The sequence below is a fragment of the Cheilinus undulatus genome, linkage group 1 (assembly GCF_018320785.1).
Source record: "Cheilinus undulatus linkage group 1, ASM1832078v1, whole genome shotgun sequence".
Lineage (NCBI taxonomy): Eukaryota > Metazoa > Chordata > Actinopteri > Labriformes > Labridae > Cheilinus > Cheilinus undulatus.
This window is the reverse complement of record NC_054865.1, coordinates 59495027-59511140: the sequence shown is the minus strand read 5'-3', so window position 1 is coordinate 59511140 and position 16114 is coordinate 59495027. Positions and strand designations below refer to the sequence as shown.

At 45.9% G+C, this 16114-nt stretch overlaps 1 protein-coding gene across 1 annotated transcript in view; it reads left to right on the top strand.

Moving 5' to 3' along the window:
• The window catches only part of vstm2b (V-set and transmembrane domain containing 2B), a 30684-nt gene extending 18415 nt beyond the window's left edge, over positions 1–12269 (top strand). The window contains exon 5 of the mRNA XM_041793012.1: positions 11581–12269. Coding sequence (XP_041648946.1) covers positions 11581–11669 — 89 coding nt within the window. The 3' untranslated portion in view covers positions 11670–12269. The remainder of the gene's footprint in view (positions 1–11580) is intronic.
• Positions 12270–16114: the final 3845 nt, after the last annotated feature.

Here is a 16114-nt window from a genome sequence, read left to right as displayed (position 1 = left end):
GGTACTGTAGTCCCTGTAGTCCCTGTAGTTCCTGTAGTCCCTGTAGTTCCTGTAGATCCTGTAGGTACTGTAGTCCCTACAGTCCCTGTAGTCCCTGTAGACCCTGTAGTCCCTGTAGTTCCTGTAGATCCTGTAGGTACTGTAGTCCCTGTAGTCCCTGTAGTCCCTGTAGTTCCTGTAGTCCCTGTAGTTCCTGTAGATCCTGTAGTTCTTGTAGATCCTGTAGTTCCTGTAGATCCTGTGGTTCCTGTAGTCCCTGTAGACCCTGTAGTCCCTGTAGTTCCTGTAGATCCTGTAGGTACTGTAGTCCCTGTAGTCCCTGTAGATCCTGTAGTCCCTGTAGTCCCTGTAGATCCTGTAGTCCCTGTAGATCCTGTGGTTCCTGTAGTCCCTGTAGACCCTGTAGTCCCTGTAGTTCCTGTAGACCCTGTAGTCCCTGTAGTCCCTGTAGATCCTGTAGTCCCTGTAGTCCCTGTGGTTCCTGTAGTCCCTGTAGACCCTGTAGTCCCTGTAGTCCCTGTAGATCCTGTAGGTACTGTAGTCCCTGTAGTCCCTGTAGATCCTGTAGTCCCTGTAGACCCTGTAGTCCCTGTAGTTCCTGTAGATCCTGTAGACCCTGTAGTCCCTGTAGTCCCTGTAGATCCTGTAGTCCCTGTAGTCCCTGTAGTCCCTGTAGTCCCTGTAGTTCCTGTAGTCCCTGTAGTCCCTGTAGTTCCTGTAGATCCTGTAGGTACTGTAGTCCCTGTAGTCCCTGTAGTTCCTGTAGTCCCTGTGGTTCCTGTAGATCCTGTAGGTACTGTAGTCCCTACAGTCCCTGTAGTCCCTGTAGACCCTGTAGTCCCTGTAGTTCCTGTAGATCCTGTAGGTACTGTAGTCCCTGTAGTCCCTGTAGTCCCTGTAGTTCCTGTAGTCCCTGTAGTTCCTGTAGATCCTGTAGTTCTTGTAGATCCTGTAGTTCCTGTAGATCCTGTGGTTCCTGTAGTCCCTGTAGACCCTGTAGTCCCTGTAGTTCCTGTAGATCCTGTGGTTCCTGTAGTCCCTGTAGACCCTGTAGTCCCTGTAGTTCCTGTAGACCCTGTAGTCCCTGTAGTCCCTGTAGTCCCTGTAGATCCTGTGGTTCCTGTAGTCCCTGTAGACCCTGTAGTCCCTGTAGTTCCTGTAGACCCTGTAGTCCCTGTAGTCCCTGTAGATCCTGTAGTCCCTGTAGATCCTGTGGTTCCTGTAGACCCTGTAGTCCCTGTAGATCCTGTAGTCCCTGTAGTTCCTGTAGATCCTGTAGTCCCTGTAGATCCTGTAGTCCCTGTAGTCCCTGTAGACCCTGTAGTCCCTGTAGTTCCTGTAGATCCTGTAGTTCCTGTAGTTCCTGTGGTTCCTGTAGTCCCTGTAGACCCTGTAGTCCCTGTAGTTCCTGTAGATCCTGTAGGTACTGTAGTCCCTGTAGTCCCTGTAGATCCTGTAGTCCCTGTAGTCCCTGTAGATCCTGTAGTCCCTGTAGACCCTGTAGTCCCTGTAGTTCCTGTAGATCCTGTAGGTACTGTAGTCCCTGTAGTCCCTGTAGTTCCTGTAGTCCCTGTAGACCCTGTAGTCCCTGTAGATCCTGTGGTTCCTGTAGACCCTGTAGTCCCTGTAGTTCCTGTAGATCCTGTGGTTCCTGTAGTCCCTGTAGACCCTGTAGTCCCTGTAGTTCCTGTAGACCCTGTAGTCCCTGTAGTCCCTGTAGATCCTGTGGTTCCTGTAGTCCCTGTAGTCCCTGTAGATCCTGTAGTCCCTGTAGTTCCTGTAGATCCTGTAGATCCTGTAGTTCCTGTAGATTCTGTAGTCACTGTAGTCCCTGTAGATCCTGTAGTTCCTGTAGATCCTGTAGTTCCTGTAGATCCTGTGGTTCCTGTAGTCCCTGTAGACCCTTTAGTCCCTGTAGGTACTGTAGTCCCTGTAGTTCCTGTAGGTACTGTAGTCCCTGTAGTCCCTGTAGATCCTGTAGTCCCTGTAGTTCCTGTAGATCCTGTAGTCCCTGTAGACCCTGTAGTCCCTGTAGATCCTGTAGTTCCTGTAGATCCTGTAGTTCCTGTAGATCCTGTGGTTCCTGTAGTCCCTGTAGACCCTGTAGTCCCTGTAGTTCCTGTAGATCCTGTAGGTACTGTAGTCCCTGTAGTCCCTGTAGATCCTGTAGTCCCTGTAGTCCCTGTAGATCCTGTAGTCCCTGTAGACCCTGTAGTCCCTGTAGTTCCTGTAGATCCTGTAGGTACTGTAGTCCCTGTAGTCCCTGTAGTTCCTGTAGTCCCTGTAGACCCTGTAGTCCCTGTAGATCCTGTGGTTCCTGTAGACCCTGTAGTCCCTGTAGTCCCTGTAGATCCTGTGGTTCCTGTAGTCCCTGTAGACCCTGTAGTCCCTGTAGTTCCTGTAGATCCTGTAGGTACTGTAGTCCCTGTAGTCCCTGTAGTTCCTGTAGTCCCTGTAGACCCTGTAGTCCCTGTAGATCCTGTGGTTCCTGTAGACCCTGTAGTCCCTGTAGTTCCTGAAGATCCTGTGGTTCCTGTAGTCCCTGTAGACCCTGTAGTCCCTGTAGTTCCTGTAGACCCTGTAGTCCCTATAGTCCCTGTAGATCCTGTGGTTCCTGTAGTCCCTGTAGACCCTGTAGTCCCTGTAGTCCCTGTAGACCCTGTAGACCCTGTAGTCCCTGTAGTTTCCGTAGATCCTGTGGTTCCTGTAGTCCCTGTAGACCCTGTAGTCCCTGTAGTTCCTGTAGATCCTGTCCCACTCTACTGATTCCGTTATGACTTTTATTGTGATGCTGATCAGGAGGGTTCACGGTCTTGGGTCGTCCCTCCATCCCTACAAACTGACGTCATTCTGATGGAAGATGTTATCTCCAAACTTTACATCGACGCCAGCTCTGAGTCAAGCGTCCTTTAGGATAGACAATAAGTGATGGATGTTTCCATAGGAGGAGCGTTTCCATGGTTACTGTCAGCTTCAGTCATAACCAGTCAGGATGTTCTAAAATCAGTCCAGCTCTGTATAAAACAAACCAAAGAATTGTAACCTCTGACCCTGGAACAAGTGACCTCAGCGACTCATGGACTAATGAGGGGAACTTTTTAACCCTCCATCACATCAGCAAGCTGTGAAAACTAAGAGCAACATGGAATGTCAGCCTTGGGAATCTCGGCACGAACATCTCCTTTAAATACACACAGGACGAAGAAACCCAGCCTATTCTGAGCACTGATTGGCTAAGAGGATCCATGGTGTTTCACCTATAATTTCCACATACAGCGGCTGTGCCAAGATCCTCTGGTGAATCGTTGCAGAGCACATCGCTGCCTCCCTAGTCGATCAGAGCAGGTCCACTGCCCGTGCACCAGTCCAGCACCGGCGCGTCCCTTATTCGCCACTCCGCTGCGATTTGCTGGAAATACGCTGCAGGTCTTTTTCCAGTGCTGCCCGCTGCCATACCGAGTCACTTCCTGTCAATCAGAAAGCTCTAAACAGGAAGTCACATGCTCAGTTCTTTCAAAATACACAATGCACAGACTCCCCATCTTAAATCATCACTACATCAACATTATGTCTCATCCTGCAGTGGGCAAAGGGTCACCAAGAGGTCACAGGGTCACAGAGCTACAAGGGCGCCATTGACGAGGAAAGGTTAACCTTTGAGGACATTTAGACATAAAACCACAGATTCTTTAAGCAAACATGAACCTTGTATGTTCCTAATGTACTCAGCCAACGGCATCTGCAGTAATGTCCCCGACTCATGCCTGAAATGATGATAAATTAACCCAAAAGGTTAAAAAGTCTGCTGTTGACATATTATTCCAGCGTGAACTCGCAGTTTTCCGTGATATCTGTCCACTGATCAGGCTGCATGCCGCTGCGCAGCGCTCTAGACATGCCTCCAGTGGGTGAGGTTGCTCACCCTCAGACGTTTTACGTGGAACCTGGGGACCAGACATGTCAGCAGCACAGAGCTGATGTCCTGGATTTTAAAGACCACAGGGTTGGATACAGTCGGAGTTTAAATCCATGACGGTATTTTATTGTCCCGTCATATTCCTGCACAGCATAAATGATCAAACAATAAAACTACTATGACCTTTATCCCGATGCATACGCATTAAAGCCAAACGTTCATTAAACTCTTCAATAGTGGCTGAAAAGTGGAAAAAGTTTGGTCCAGCACTGGAGAGAGAGCTGTTCATCTGTATGTCTGTGCCTTAATGACCTGTAACCTTTGCCCTAATGACCTTTAATCTTTGAGAGAGAATGAAGACAGCTTAGAAGAAGTACTTTATTCTGATGCCCTTGAACATAAGCTTTTAATGACATTTACTACTGTTAGGGTTAGGGTCAAAGGTGGAATGACTGTGTGGTAACAGGGTTTCTTCATTATATCAAATTAAAGTCAGCAGTTATTTTCTTCATTATATCAAATTAAAGTCAGCAGTTATTTTCTTCATTATATCAAATTAAAGTCAGCAGTTATTTTCTTCATTATTACAAATTAAAGTCAGCAGTTATTTTCTTCATTATATCAAATTAAAGTCAGCAGTTATTTTCTTCATTATATCAAATTAAAGTCAGCAGTTATTTTCTTCATTATATCAAATTAAAGTCAGCAGTTATTTTCTTCATTATATCAAATTAAAGTCAGCAGTTATTTTCTTCATTATTACAAATTAAAGTCAGCAGTTATTTTCTTCATTATTACAAATTAAAGTCAGCAGTTATTTTCTTCATTATATCAAATTAAAGTCAGCAGTTATTTTCTTCATTATTACAAATTAAAGTCAGCAGTTATTTTCTTCACTATTACAAATTAAAGTCAGCAGTTATTTTCTTCATTATATCAAATTAAAGTCAGCAGTTATTTTCTTCATTATATCAAATTAAAGTCAGCAGTTATTTTCTTCATTATATCAAATTAAAGTCAGCAGTTATTTTCTTCATTATTACAAATTAAAGTCAGCAGTTATTTTCTTCATTATATCAAATTAAAGTCAGCAGTTATTTTCTTCATTATTACAAATTAAAGTCAGCAGTTATTTTCTTCACTATTACAAATTAAAGTCAGCAGTTATTTTCTTCATTATTACAAATTAAAGTCAGCAGTTATTTTCTTCATTATATCAAATTAAAGTCAGCAGTTATTTTCTTCATTATATCAAATTAAAGTCAGCAGTTATTTTCTTCATTATATCAAATTAAAGTCAGCAGTTATTTTCTTAACCATTTCATTTTAAAGTTAGGCAATTGCACAATGAATATGGCATTTTTGAGAAAGCTTTTATTTTGACGGGGTTATTTCAGCCTTTGGACCAAAGATAATTGTATTGTCTGTCACTGCCAAGCACACAGCATTTTGGCTGCACCTTTTTGGAACAGTTTGTGGAATTTGCTTAAAGTTTTTGGGGAGTTTTGGGGAAATGTTTGTTAAAGTCTGCAAGCTTTTTTCATACAGTTTCTCTGAAACATTTGAGGTTTGAGGAAAAGTTGTATATGGGATTCTGTGTTCTTTTTTTTTTTTTTTTTTGTTTTTTTTTTTTTTCTTTTTTAAGATTTGGAAATTTCTAATAATTTTAAGGGAAATCTGCCCCCAGAAAAAGCTCAGGACTTAGAGGGTTGAAGGTTCTTACTTCTTAAACCAGTGAAATTCAGATCGTCAGGGATTAGAGAAAAGTGAAATAGTCTACTATAATCCCTCAACTATCAAACAAAACACTCAGATATTGCTTTTGAGACTTTCTCTGTTTTCATGGAATAATATTCTGGTTTTACTGTAAGCCTGTTGACAAACTGCTCTGTTTGTCAGGAGTTGTTTTTCTTATTCCCTCAGCTAAGGAGGTCATGTAATTGGCAGGGTTTGTTAGTTTGTTTGTTAGCAACATAACTCAAAAAGTTGTGGACAGATTTGGATGAAATTTTCAGTAAATGTCAGAAATGACATAAGGAAGAACTGATTAGATTTTGGGAGTGATCTGGATCACCGTCTGGATCCAGGAATTTTTTTAAAGGATTCTTTACTATTGGGAGATAACGGCGGAGGTCTGCGCTCTCTGAGTGCTCTTCTAGTTTCTGAATGAAATGGCGTCGTTGTTCCTGTGATGAACTGATGATGATGAACAGACAGCGTTACTAACACTGTCTGCAGCAGTTAATGGAGACGCTGTATCAGATGCTCCTGAGCTCCTGATCCTGGTTAGAGGCTGAGGGAAACGTAGAGTCAGAGCAGGTCAGGAGGACATAGATGAAGTCTGAGCAGCTTAGCTAGTGCTGCTGTCTGCTAGCCTGCTGTCATGTGTAGTTGATCCGTGTTGCTGCAGTGTTTTACCTCTTTTACTGCACAGCTAGCATGACCCAGGTCCAACTCCTGACTTTCTAGCGTGAAAGAACCCTAGAGTAGTCCAGCATCTTTGCGTTGATCTTTATGGCAGTATAAGTATGAAAACTGGTGTGAGGATCCGCTCTGACTAGTTTGGGTACAGCAAAGCGTGCGCTGCATGTAGTTTCACACTGCTGCCATCTGCTGGCTCTTTGGGTAACTGCACCATAAGGGAAGTATACGTGAACGCTGTCCTCAACACAATCACAGCCGTATCGAACAGCAAGGTGAGCTGACAGTGTATTACCTTATCCAGTTCCTGAGCACAGACCCACACAGGTGAGTGTCAGGTAACGACGTATAGGTCATTTCCACCGAGCGGTCTGGCTCAGTTCGGTGCGGTATGGCACGCTTTTTTTGGTGTTTCCATAGAGAAAGGGTCCCAAAAAACCGACCAGTACTGTCCCACTTTTCGGCACCCTTCCGTAGGGGTGCCAATCTAACTTAACTGTAGCAAAAAGGTGGAGCTACACACAACAATAGGGGCTGCACTGACATCACTTCAGTGCACGACTCAGCTGCTCGCCTCTGGACTTCAAAGACGGAGGTTTGCTGTGAGAAGCGGGTGAAAATGGGAGAAAAATGGACCGATATCTGCCTAAATGGGACGAAATATTTGGACTTGATGGAGATCCAAACTGTTTCCTAGGCGATGGATATCAGTATCTGGCCACAAATCCAGTTTCCTGACGTTTATCTGGATGGTTTTAAGAACACAAAGCAGAGCCTGAAGGCTCACATCAGCCTGATCCATCAGTGATGGATGAGAAACTAAATTAATGCAGAAGTGAATACAAAGCCTTAGAACAGTTCCTTCTCTGTAACTAGTTATTAATCTACGTCTTACGTTAGGTAACCTGTGAAAACATCGCTCTGTGGTTGTTGAACGGGCTCATAAAACTTCAGGCTGCAGACTATTTTAAAACCAGATCAGCGCACCCCGGATTTCTGACTTAATCTAGCTTGATTTTAACACCAGCTGAACTTTTACTTTATTTTTAATGCAGCGAGTTCTCACAGTACAGCTCTGAACTTTCATGTTTTGTTGTATAAACTGTTCTAGACTAGATATATTCACATATTAATGTAGCGGTACAGCTCAAACTGTCTCTGTACACGTATTCATCAGCTGAGGATCTTTACTGACAGATGTTAACATCATTAAAATGTAGTTATTTTTTTTAAAAAGCACTTTCAGCTGAAATAAAGCTGTTCACTGCTTATTCTCTACTGATTTCTGTCACTCATCCTTTAACTCTGCAGCTGGAACAGCTGACTCACGCTGTCTGTGACTTCACATGCATGCTTTTACAGCCCCGCCCACCCAAGTGAGAGCACGGGTGTCTGTGGAAACGCTAACTATTTTGGGGTTTAGGGTACCAAACTGAACCAAGCCGAACTGAATCAAACCAGACCCCCTGATGGAAACACGGCTGTAGTGACTCTCAGTGATCATGGTGTTTACTGGATGTGAACAAGAGGGCACTCATGAATAAAACAGCTTCAAAATGGATCTTGGTAATCCAAAAATGACCTTAAGAAGGACGTCACAGACAGAGCTCCTCAAAGAGCCCCCCAGAGTTCTTCATATCAGTCTCAGGATAGGACAGTAGATCCCTGTGGAACGATGAATGGTGGATTACTGAGGGGTCAACCGTCCCCTTAGAGTCAGGAGAACGTATCCGTCACACATAATGAGCATCTGTTTTCATTTTACACTGACAAATGTTCAATTATTAGGATGAGCTGACTGTGAGTGATATCCTCCCTCATACAGGAAGTGATGACCTCATCCTGAGGTCACTGCTATGAGCTGAATGGCTCAGGGCCTTTCACTGGTGTTAACCTGAGGTGTCTAAATGACAGAAACACCCAGCTAATATTTCTCTGTGTTTGCATACCTTTGTAAGAAGCTCCTGCATGCTCTGAGTCTGCAGAGCCATGCAGGCCCACATGTGAGTGATGCGAAGTGAGCGGTGCTGACAGAAGCGATGACGTCTGGGCAGCAGCGCTGACACTGAGAGTGTCTGAGTGCTGTTGAAGCAGTTATGAGCCGTGTGAGTCTGTTTCAGACACCCCAACACTTCACATCGCCATCATCTCCAGTCTGAGTCCAGAGATAAGACCTCAGCTAGGGGGACGGAATCCCTTCAGATAAACCGCTGTGTCCTCCACATGTCACGTACATGTCCCTCAGTGTCTTTGAGAGCACCACAATCTCTAACCACTGTTACTGGTGGAAAGCTGCAGCCTCCTATGCCGCCTCGCTGCTGGAGCTCATTGGCAGAAAGACCAAGACCTGGTCCAGATGGGAACTCTGAGTATACTCACAGATTTCAGCAGTTATTCCTAAACAGATGTAGTTTTTCTCTGCTAATTAACCCTTCAGAGATCACAAATTGTAAAGCTACCTGAGTGAATTTTAGTCACATTGAAGGAAACTTTATTCTGAAAACCAAACCTTTACTTCCTGTCTAGGGTAGTACAGTTAGGGTTAAGGTAAGGTTAAGGTAGGGTTAGGGTTAACTCTAACCTCTGATGTACAGTAATGTTCTCAGAGTCAGTTTGACTCTGAAAGTGTTTTGTTTGTCTGTAAATGATGATTGTATTCTCCATGATGACCTCAATGAAAAACTCTGACCCTCAGTGCCACTGAACACTGGCCCTTACTGCCACTGTACACCAGCCCTCACTGCCACTGTACACCAGCCCTCACTGCCACTGTACACCGGCCCTCGTTGCCACTGTACACTGGCTTCAACTTCCACTGTACACCGGCCCTCGCTGCCACTGTACACCGGCCCTCGCTGCCACTGTACACCGATCCTCACTGCTACTGTACACCAACCCTCACTGCCAATGTACACCGATCAAACGCATTTCGTTGAAATACTGTACCTGTACTTGTACTTTACTGTGTGTCAGTGACGATAAAGGCCTCTCTTATCTTATCTTATCTTATCCTCAATGCCACTGTATACCAACCCTCACTGCCACTGTACACCGAGCCCAGTGCCACTGTATATCAACCCTCACTGCCACTGTACACCGATCCTCACTGCCACTGTATACCAACCCTCACTGCCACTGTACACCAGCCCTCACTGCCACTGTACACCAGCCCTCACTGCCACTGTACACCAGCCCTCGTTGCCACTGTACACCGGCCCTCACTGCCAATGTACACCGATCAAACGCAATTTCGTTGAAATACTGTACCTGTACTTGTACTTTACTGTGTGTCAGTGACAATAAAGGCCTCTCTTATCTTATCTTATCTTATCCTAATGCCACTGTATACCAACCCTCACTGCCACTGTACACCGATCCTCACTGCCACTGTACACCAACCCTCACTGCCACTGTACACCGATCCTCACTGCCACTGTAAACCAACCCTCACTGCCACTGTACACCGATCCTCACTGCCATTGTACACCAACCCTCACTGCCACTGTATACCAACCCTCACTGCCACTGTAAACCAACCCTCACTGCCACTGTACACATAACCTAACTGCCACTGTAAACCTTCCCTCACTGCCACTGTACACCGATCCTCACTGCCACTGTAAACCAACCCTCACTGCCACTGTACACCGATCCTCACTGCCATTGTACACCAACCCTCACTGCCACTGTATACCAACCCTCACTGCCACTGTAAACCAACCCTCACTGCCACTGTACACCGATCCTCACTGCCACTGTACACCAGCCCTCACTGCCACTGTACACCGATCCTCACTGCCACTGTATACCAACCCTCACTGCCACTGTACACCGATCCTTACTGCCACTGTATACCAACCCTCACTGCCACTGTATAGCAACCCTCACTGCCACTGTACACCAGCCCTCACTGCCACTGTACACCGATCCTCACTGCCACTGTACACCAACCCTCACTGCCACTGTATACCAACCCTCACTGCCACTGTACACCGGCCCTCACTGCCACTGTACACTGACCCTCGATGCCACTGTGCACCGACCCTCACTGCCACTGTACACCAACCCTCACTGCCACTGTATACCAACCCTCACTGCCACTGTAAACCAACCCTCACTGCCACTGTACACCAGCCCTCACTGCCACTGTACACCGATCCTCACTGCCACTGTAAACCAACCCTCACTGCCACTGTACACCGATCCTCACTGCCATTGTACACCAACCCTCACTGCCACTGTATACCAACCCTCACTGCCACTGTAAACCAACCCTCACTGCCACTGTACACCGATCCTCACTGCCACTGTACACCAGCCCTCACTGCCACTGTACACCGATCCTCACTGCCACTGTAAACCAACCCTCACTGCCACTGTACACCGATCCTCACTGCCATTGTACACCAACCCTCACTGCCACTGTATACCAACCCTCACTGCCACTGTACACCGATCCTTACTGCCACTGTATACCAACCCTCACTGCCACTGTACACCGATCCTCACTGCCACTGTACACCAACCCTCACTGCCACTGTATAGCAACCCTCACTGCCACTGTACACCAGCCCTCACTGCCACTGTACACCGATCCTCACTGCCACTGTACACCAACCCTCACTGCCACTGTATACCAACCCTCACTGCCACTGTACACCGGCCCTCACTGCCACTGTACACTGACCCTCGATGCCACTGTATACCAACCCTCAATGCCACTGTAAACCAACCCTCACTGCCACTGTACACCGATCCTCACTGCCACTGTATACCAACCCTCACTGCCACTGTAAACCAACCCTCACTGCCACTGTACACCAACCCTCACTGCCACTGTATACCAACCCTCACTGCCACTGTTAACCAACCCTCACTGCCACTGTACACCAGCCTTCACTGCCACTGTACACCGATCCTCACTGCCACTGTACACCAACCCTCACTGCCACTGTTAACCAACCCTCACTGCCACTGTACACCAGCCTTCACTGCCACTGTACACTGACCCTCAATGCCACTGTGCACCGACCCTCACTGCCACTTTAACTCTGAGTTACAGTAACAGAACGAGGAAGAGTAGGATAGTAAGCAGGGTGAAGAAGATTGTTGATGAAAGTTCTTTTTTCTTGCTCTCAGTGACTGTAGGGTTAGTTTTTGGAAAACAGTGATTTTAAAACTTCATCGCTCACCCCGCACTCTCTCTCCCTCCCTCTCTCGATCTCTCTCTCCCTCTGCTCCAGGTTCTGGTCTGGTCTTCTCCGTAGACCCGCTCCTCTTCCTCACCACCCTGCTGCTGCATGAGCTCCTCTTCGTCCTGCTGAGACTTTAACCAAACGTGTTTGGAACTGAAACCCTCTCACTTTTATACCAAAAAAGAACCATAGCAGCAGAAGCCAGAACACACCACTGATGGGGACCAGGAGGAGTCCTGGATCAGAGCTGGATGGTGGCCGTTCAGAGTGTTGACCCCAACAGGTGTACAGCACGGTGTAGAGCATGGCGTCTGCACGGCGTAGAGCACGGCGTCTGCACGGGGTACAGCACGGCATCTGCGCCGTCTCCACGCACGGCCTCTACGACACCATAAAGTCACAGCAGTCCTGCAGAGTTTCACTGTGAATTCTTTATAGATCACCTCAGAGCAAGTCCTGCTGCTCTCACTGACACTGTCACACTTCAGGTCATGTGACTGTAGACCTATGGAGGTCCTGTGTCGTCTCTGTTCCTTAATGGAAGGCGATGTAAACGTCAGTCAGTTCATCTCTGTAGACGCCTCCTTTATACAGAGCTCCCCTTCAACCAGCGTGTTAGTCTGACGCCATGGCAACCTCCTCACACGACACGCAGCAACATGTTGACAAGGACACACAAACAAACAAACACACTAACACACACAGACAAACAAACAAACAAACATGCTAACAAACAAACAAACACAGCAGGCCCAGCAGCAGAAAACTTTGGTCTAGGACTGTCAAAAGTCTCTCCTCCATGTGTCATCAAACTAATGCCAATGTTTGATAAACATAATAATAATTATCATTATAATTATAATGATAATTATTATTATCATTATTACTACAAAGGTCTCAACCATTCCTGTCATCGTAGCATAATTTGAACCTTAGTCACATGACCTGAGTGAACACTAGAGACGTTTAAATGATGATGTCATTAAGAGAAGCTGTTCAGACCTCGCTCGCCCCGTGTGAAACAGCCACTGACTGGAGAGCGAGCAATTAGCTGGCTGATCGCTTCATGGATGTAGTATGTGTAAGCGCTGCACCTGACACACACACCCACACACCACCAACCATAGACACCCAAACGTAGATATTCATACATAGATCAGCCTGCTGGATCACATGTCGACATTTCCACCAGGTCTGAAGGGAACCTCTGGAAGGTTTCTCCCTCGTTTCCCTGGTCTCCGCCCTAACCCCAGGCCCCGCCCTCCTAGGTCACTGTTACCAGGTTAGACCAACCTTCACATAAAACATTGCTGAGATTTTATTGCTCTTTGTCCTCAGCGGGTGTCTGATGATAACTGGTAATAGTTTTAGTCCAGATCAGACTTCAGAGCTGGTTTTAGGGGAGGAGAGGATCTAGATCAGTCTAGATCTACAACAGCAGGCACACTGATCACAGCTGACACAGCCAGCATCTACATGCAAATGTCTACCCTCCCTCAGAACCATGGTCCTCATCGTCGCCCCCCCACTGACTCCAGGAGAATCAGCTGATCTATATTTGATGACGATAACCACTGTTCCATCGTTGGTCCATCACCTCTGGTCATGTGGATTTTTATTACACCTGTGCTCACGTTTGTTTCTACCAGGCAGAACTTTTCCCACTGATGCTCAGATGAACTTTACCGTTTTTATAATAAAAGCTAGATTTCACCCCTGGCCTCTGACCCTGACTTTATTTATTTATTTATAAGTCAGACCCATGTACTGAGATGATGTGGGTGGGTCTTGGTATTCTACTGAGCATGCTCCACACCTGACAGGTGTGGGGTGTCTGACAGCGTCTACCTTCTTTTTAACCCCTCAGAGTTCTTTATTCAGATCTAAACCTCTGCATCTGTGGATTTAATAGTCCCGTTGATTGTTTAGGGTCCATATCTTCATATTTTGATATTTGAATTCTACTTTTAGTGTGAAAATGTCCACAGGTGCTGCCCTCTACAGGCTGAAACCGTCCCAGTTATTTTGACCATTTCCTATCGGCCGATCTGGTGCTCTGTGCGCCATCTGTCGTCACCACAGAGCTCAACAGATACCGCCCACTTTTTGACCATTGTTAATCTCACTAGTAGAGCCAACAGATAAATTCACCATCCACCGATCAGAGGTGCGGCTGTAACACCGGAGGATTGTGGGTAATGTAGTGCTCATGCCTGAGATCGGGGTAAACTAGGGATGCGTAGATTTTTGCTGATATTACAGATGAATGTTGACCAGCAGAGATGTTTTAAAGGTGTCAGAGATAAATCAAACAGATGTTAAAGTGTGGGGAATGATGAAGAACGAGGAAGACTCCAGACTAAAACTTCACTAGTTTTTTTGTCCAAACAGATGATATGTACAGCCAACAGGTTTTTGGAAGGATAGGGTTAACCCTAACCCCCCCCCAGGATGAACCCTAACCCTAACCGTCTTTATTAAAGGTGAGTGATAAACCCACTAGTGTCCTCTCTGTGATCATTGTCATGATGTTCACATTGTCACAGCCCATCACAATGCACTCTGGGATACAAACAGACAATATGGTGGCAGGCTGGCTAACTGCAGGAATAACTGAAAATGGATGATAAATGGATATGAAGTGACTAATATCAGAGTCAGTGGTGTGGATTTCCTCTTTACAAAGTCAACCAAGTTCCAGGCATGCTAGAAAATGTTCTGTAAGAGCTACGAAGGCGCGGATAGCTTCATTAGAACTGAGGAAGAACAGGTAAGTGCCTCTGATTTATGGGTCAGAAGTTATTGTACTGTGAGTAACACGTGTCTCATGTGTTACATGTTTCTGTGATGAATTCTTAAAAATAACTGAAATTGTTTCTGGTTTCAGTCTGATCTATGGGCCTGCTCAGCACTGCAGTCACTTCTATCAGATTAGATTAGATTAGAAAATAAACTCCACCATGCACTGTATAAATATGATTTATGAACAGATTAAAAAGGCGTCTGTCTTTACTTCCTGTTCACTCATTTCCTCCCTTGCTGGGCTCGGGCGCCCACAGCCTTCCACAGACCGCCGTTATACGCTACACGTGAGCATTCGCTCTTCTTCAGTACCAGAGATAGGAGCTCTGTGGGCGCTACACGACAGCACGTCTGAAGGGATTCCCACTAACCCCTCGCCGGACGCCAACAGGTGGCAGCAGAGAAATACGCTCCGTCATTTGAGCCACAGAGGGAGTCATGTGCCGTCATGGTACATCTCTGGCTCTCTGCCTGTTGTTGTTTAGCTCATGGAGAGATTTAGGAGAGGGTTTGAGAATAAGGTCTTTAGAGAGGAGGACACCGGAGGAGAGACTGAGAATGAAGTTCCCTCTGACTCCCCACAGAGATCCTGAGACTGAAACGTCCAGCCTGCAGTGTGAAGGACTGTCCTGCTTATATGAGTTCTCATGCTGCTGTTAGAGCTGTCCACAAGGGGTCAGTATATGTTTGTTTGTGTGTTTGTTTGTTGTAGATTTTCGTCATAAATGCCTCGGGTAAATGTTTGTAGTTTATTAACATGGCGTATCGGACTGATAGTAATAAATAAATTAATAAATAATAGTTTAGTGTGTCTGAACATTTTTGTCTGACATTTGTATTTTTACTCATCCAGTCACTGTTGAAGCAGGGACTACTAATGTTTCTGTCTAAAATAAACATGTTATCAGCATTTTAACATGATATTGTCATAAACAGAGTAAATTTGTCATCATGTGTGATAAGTCAAACATTTAAGTTGACTGTGAGGAGAGCTGGCTGCTGATGGCCGTCTTATTTGAACATTTGTTCACCAACAAACAAATGGTCTGTATCTGTGAGGTCAGAGACTGACATCAGTATGATTGGAGGAATGTAGAACATGAATGAGCTTTAACAGGGTGCTAAAGGTTTGATTAGTATTTCCAGATTATTTTTTAATGAGAATCATGCTTATTATGGGATGCATGTTTGCCCAGTTCTAATAACTGTATGTAGACACACTTAGCTGGACCAGACTTGTCTGTGTCTGACTGGAGTCTGTGTGACGTCCCTCAGAGAACCCTGGAACTCTGCAGGACCACATGACAGGATCTGAGGCGTGTTTTTACTCCGATTGAAAACTCAACACAAACGTGAGCTGATGGAAATGTGCAGATGCTTCAGTCTGATGTCTGAAAGCGTCAGCCTGCTCTCTGGGTTCCTCTCGTCTCCCCCTCACACCATTCAGGATCCTCTCTCAGACATCTGAGACGCACAGAAGTGTTGACATCATCAAACATGAATGAAAAAGACAGCGAGACATGCAGCACCACTCTGAAACTCCATTTCACTGATCCAGATTATTATCATCCAGAGAACAAGCGTGATGTCAGAGAGTCACCGCTGCATTAATCTTACGTCACTGAGGACGGCCCCCGGCTCCAGGACGGGACAACCTGGAGCTTTACATAATCCTCAGCATGTCCCGGCAAACACCACCCAACAGCCGCAGGAGCCGTCTCACCTCGCCTCACCTGGCTACTGCCAGAAATAACACCTGGAACAGACGGGCCTGGGGGGA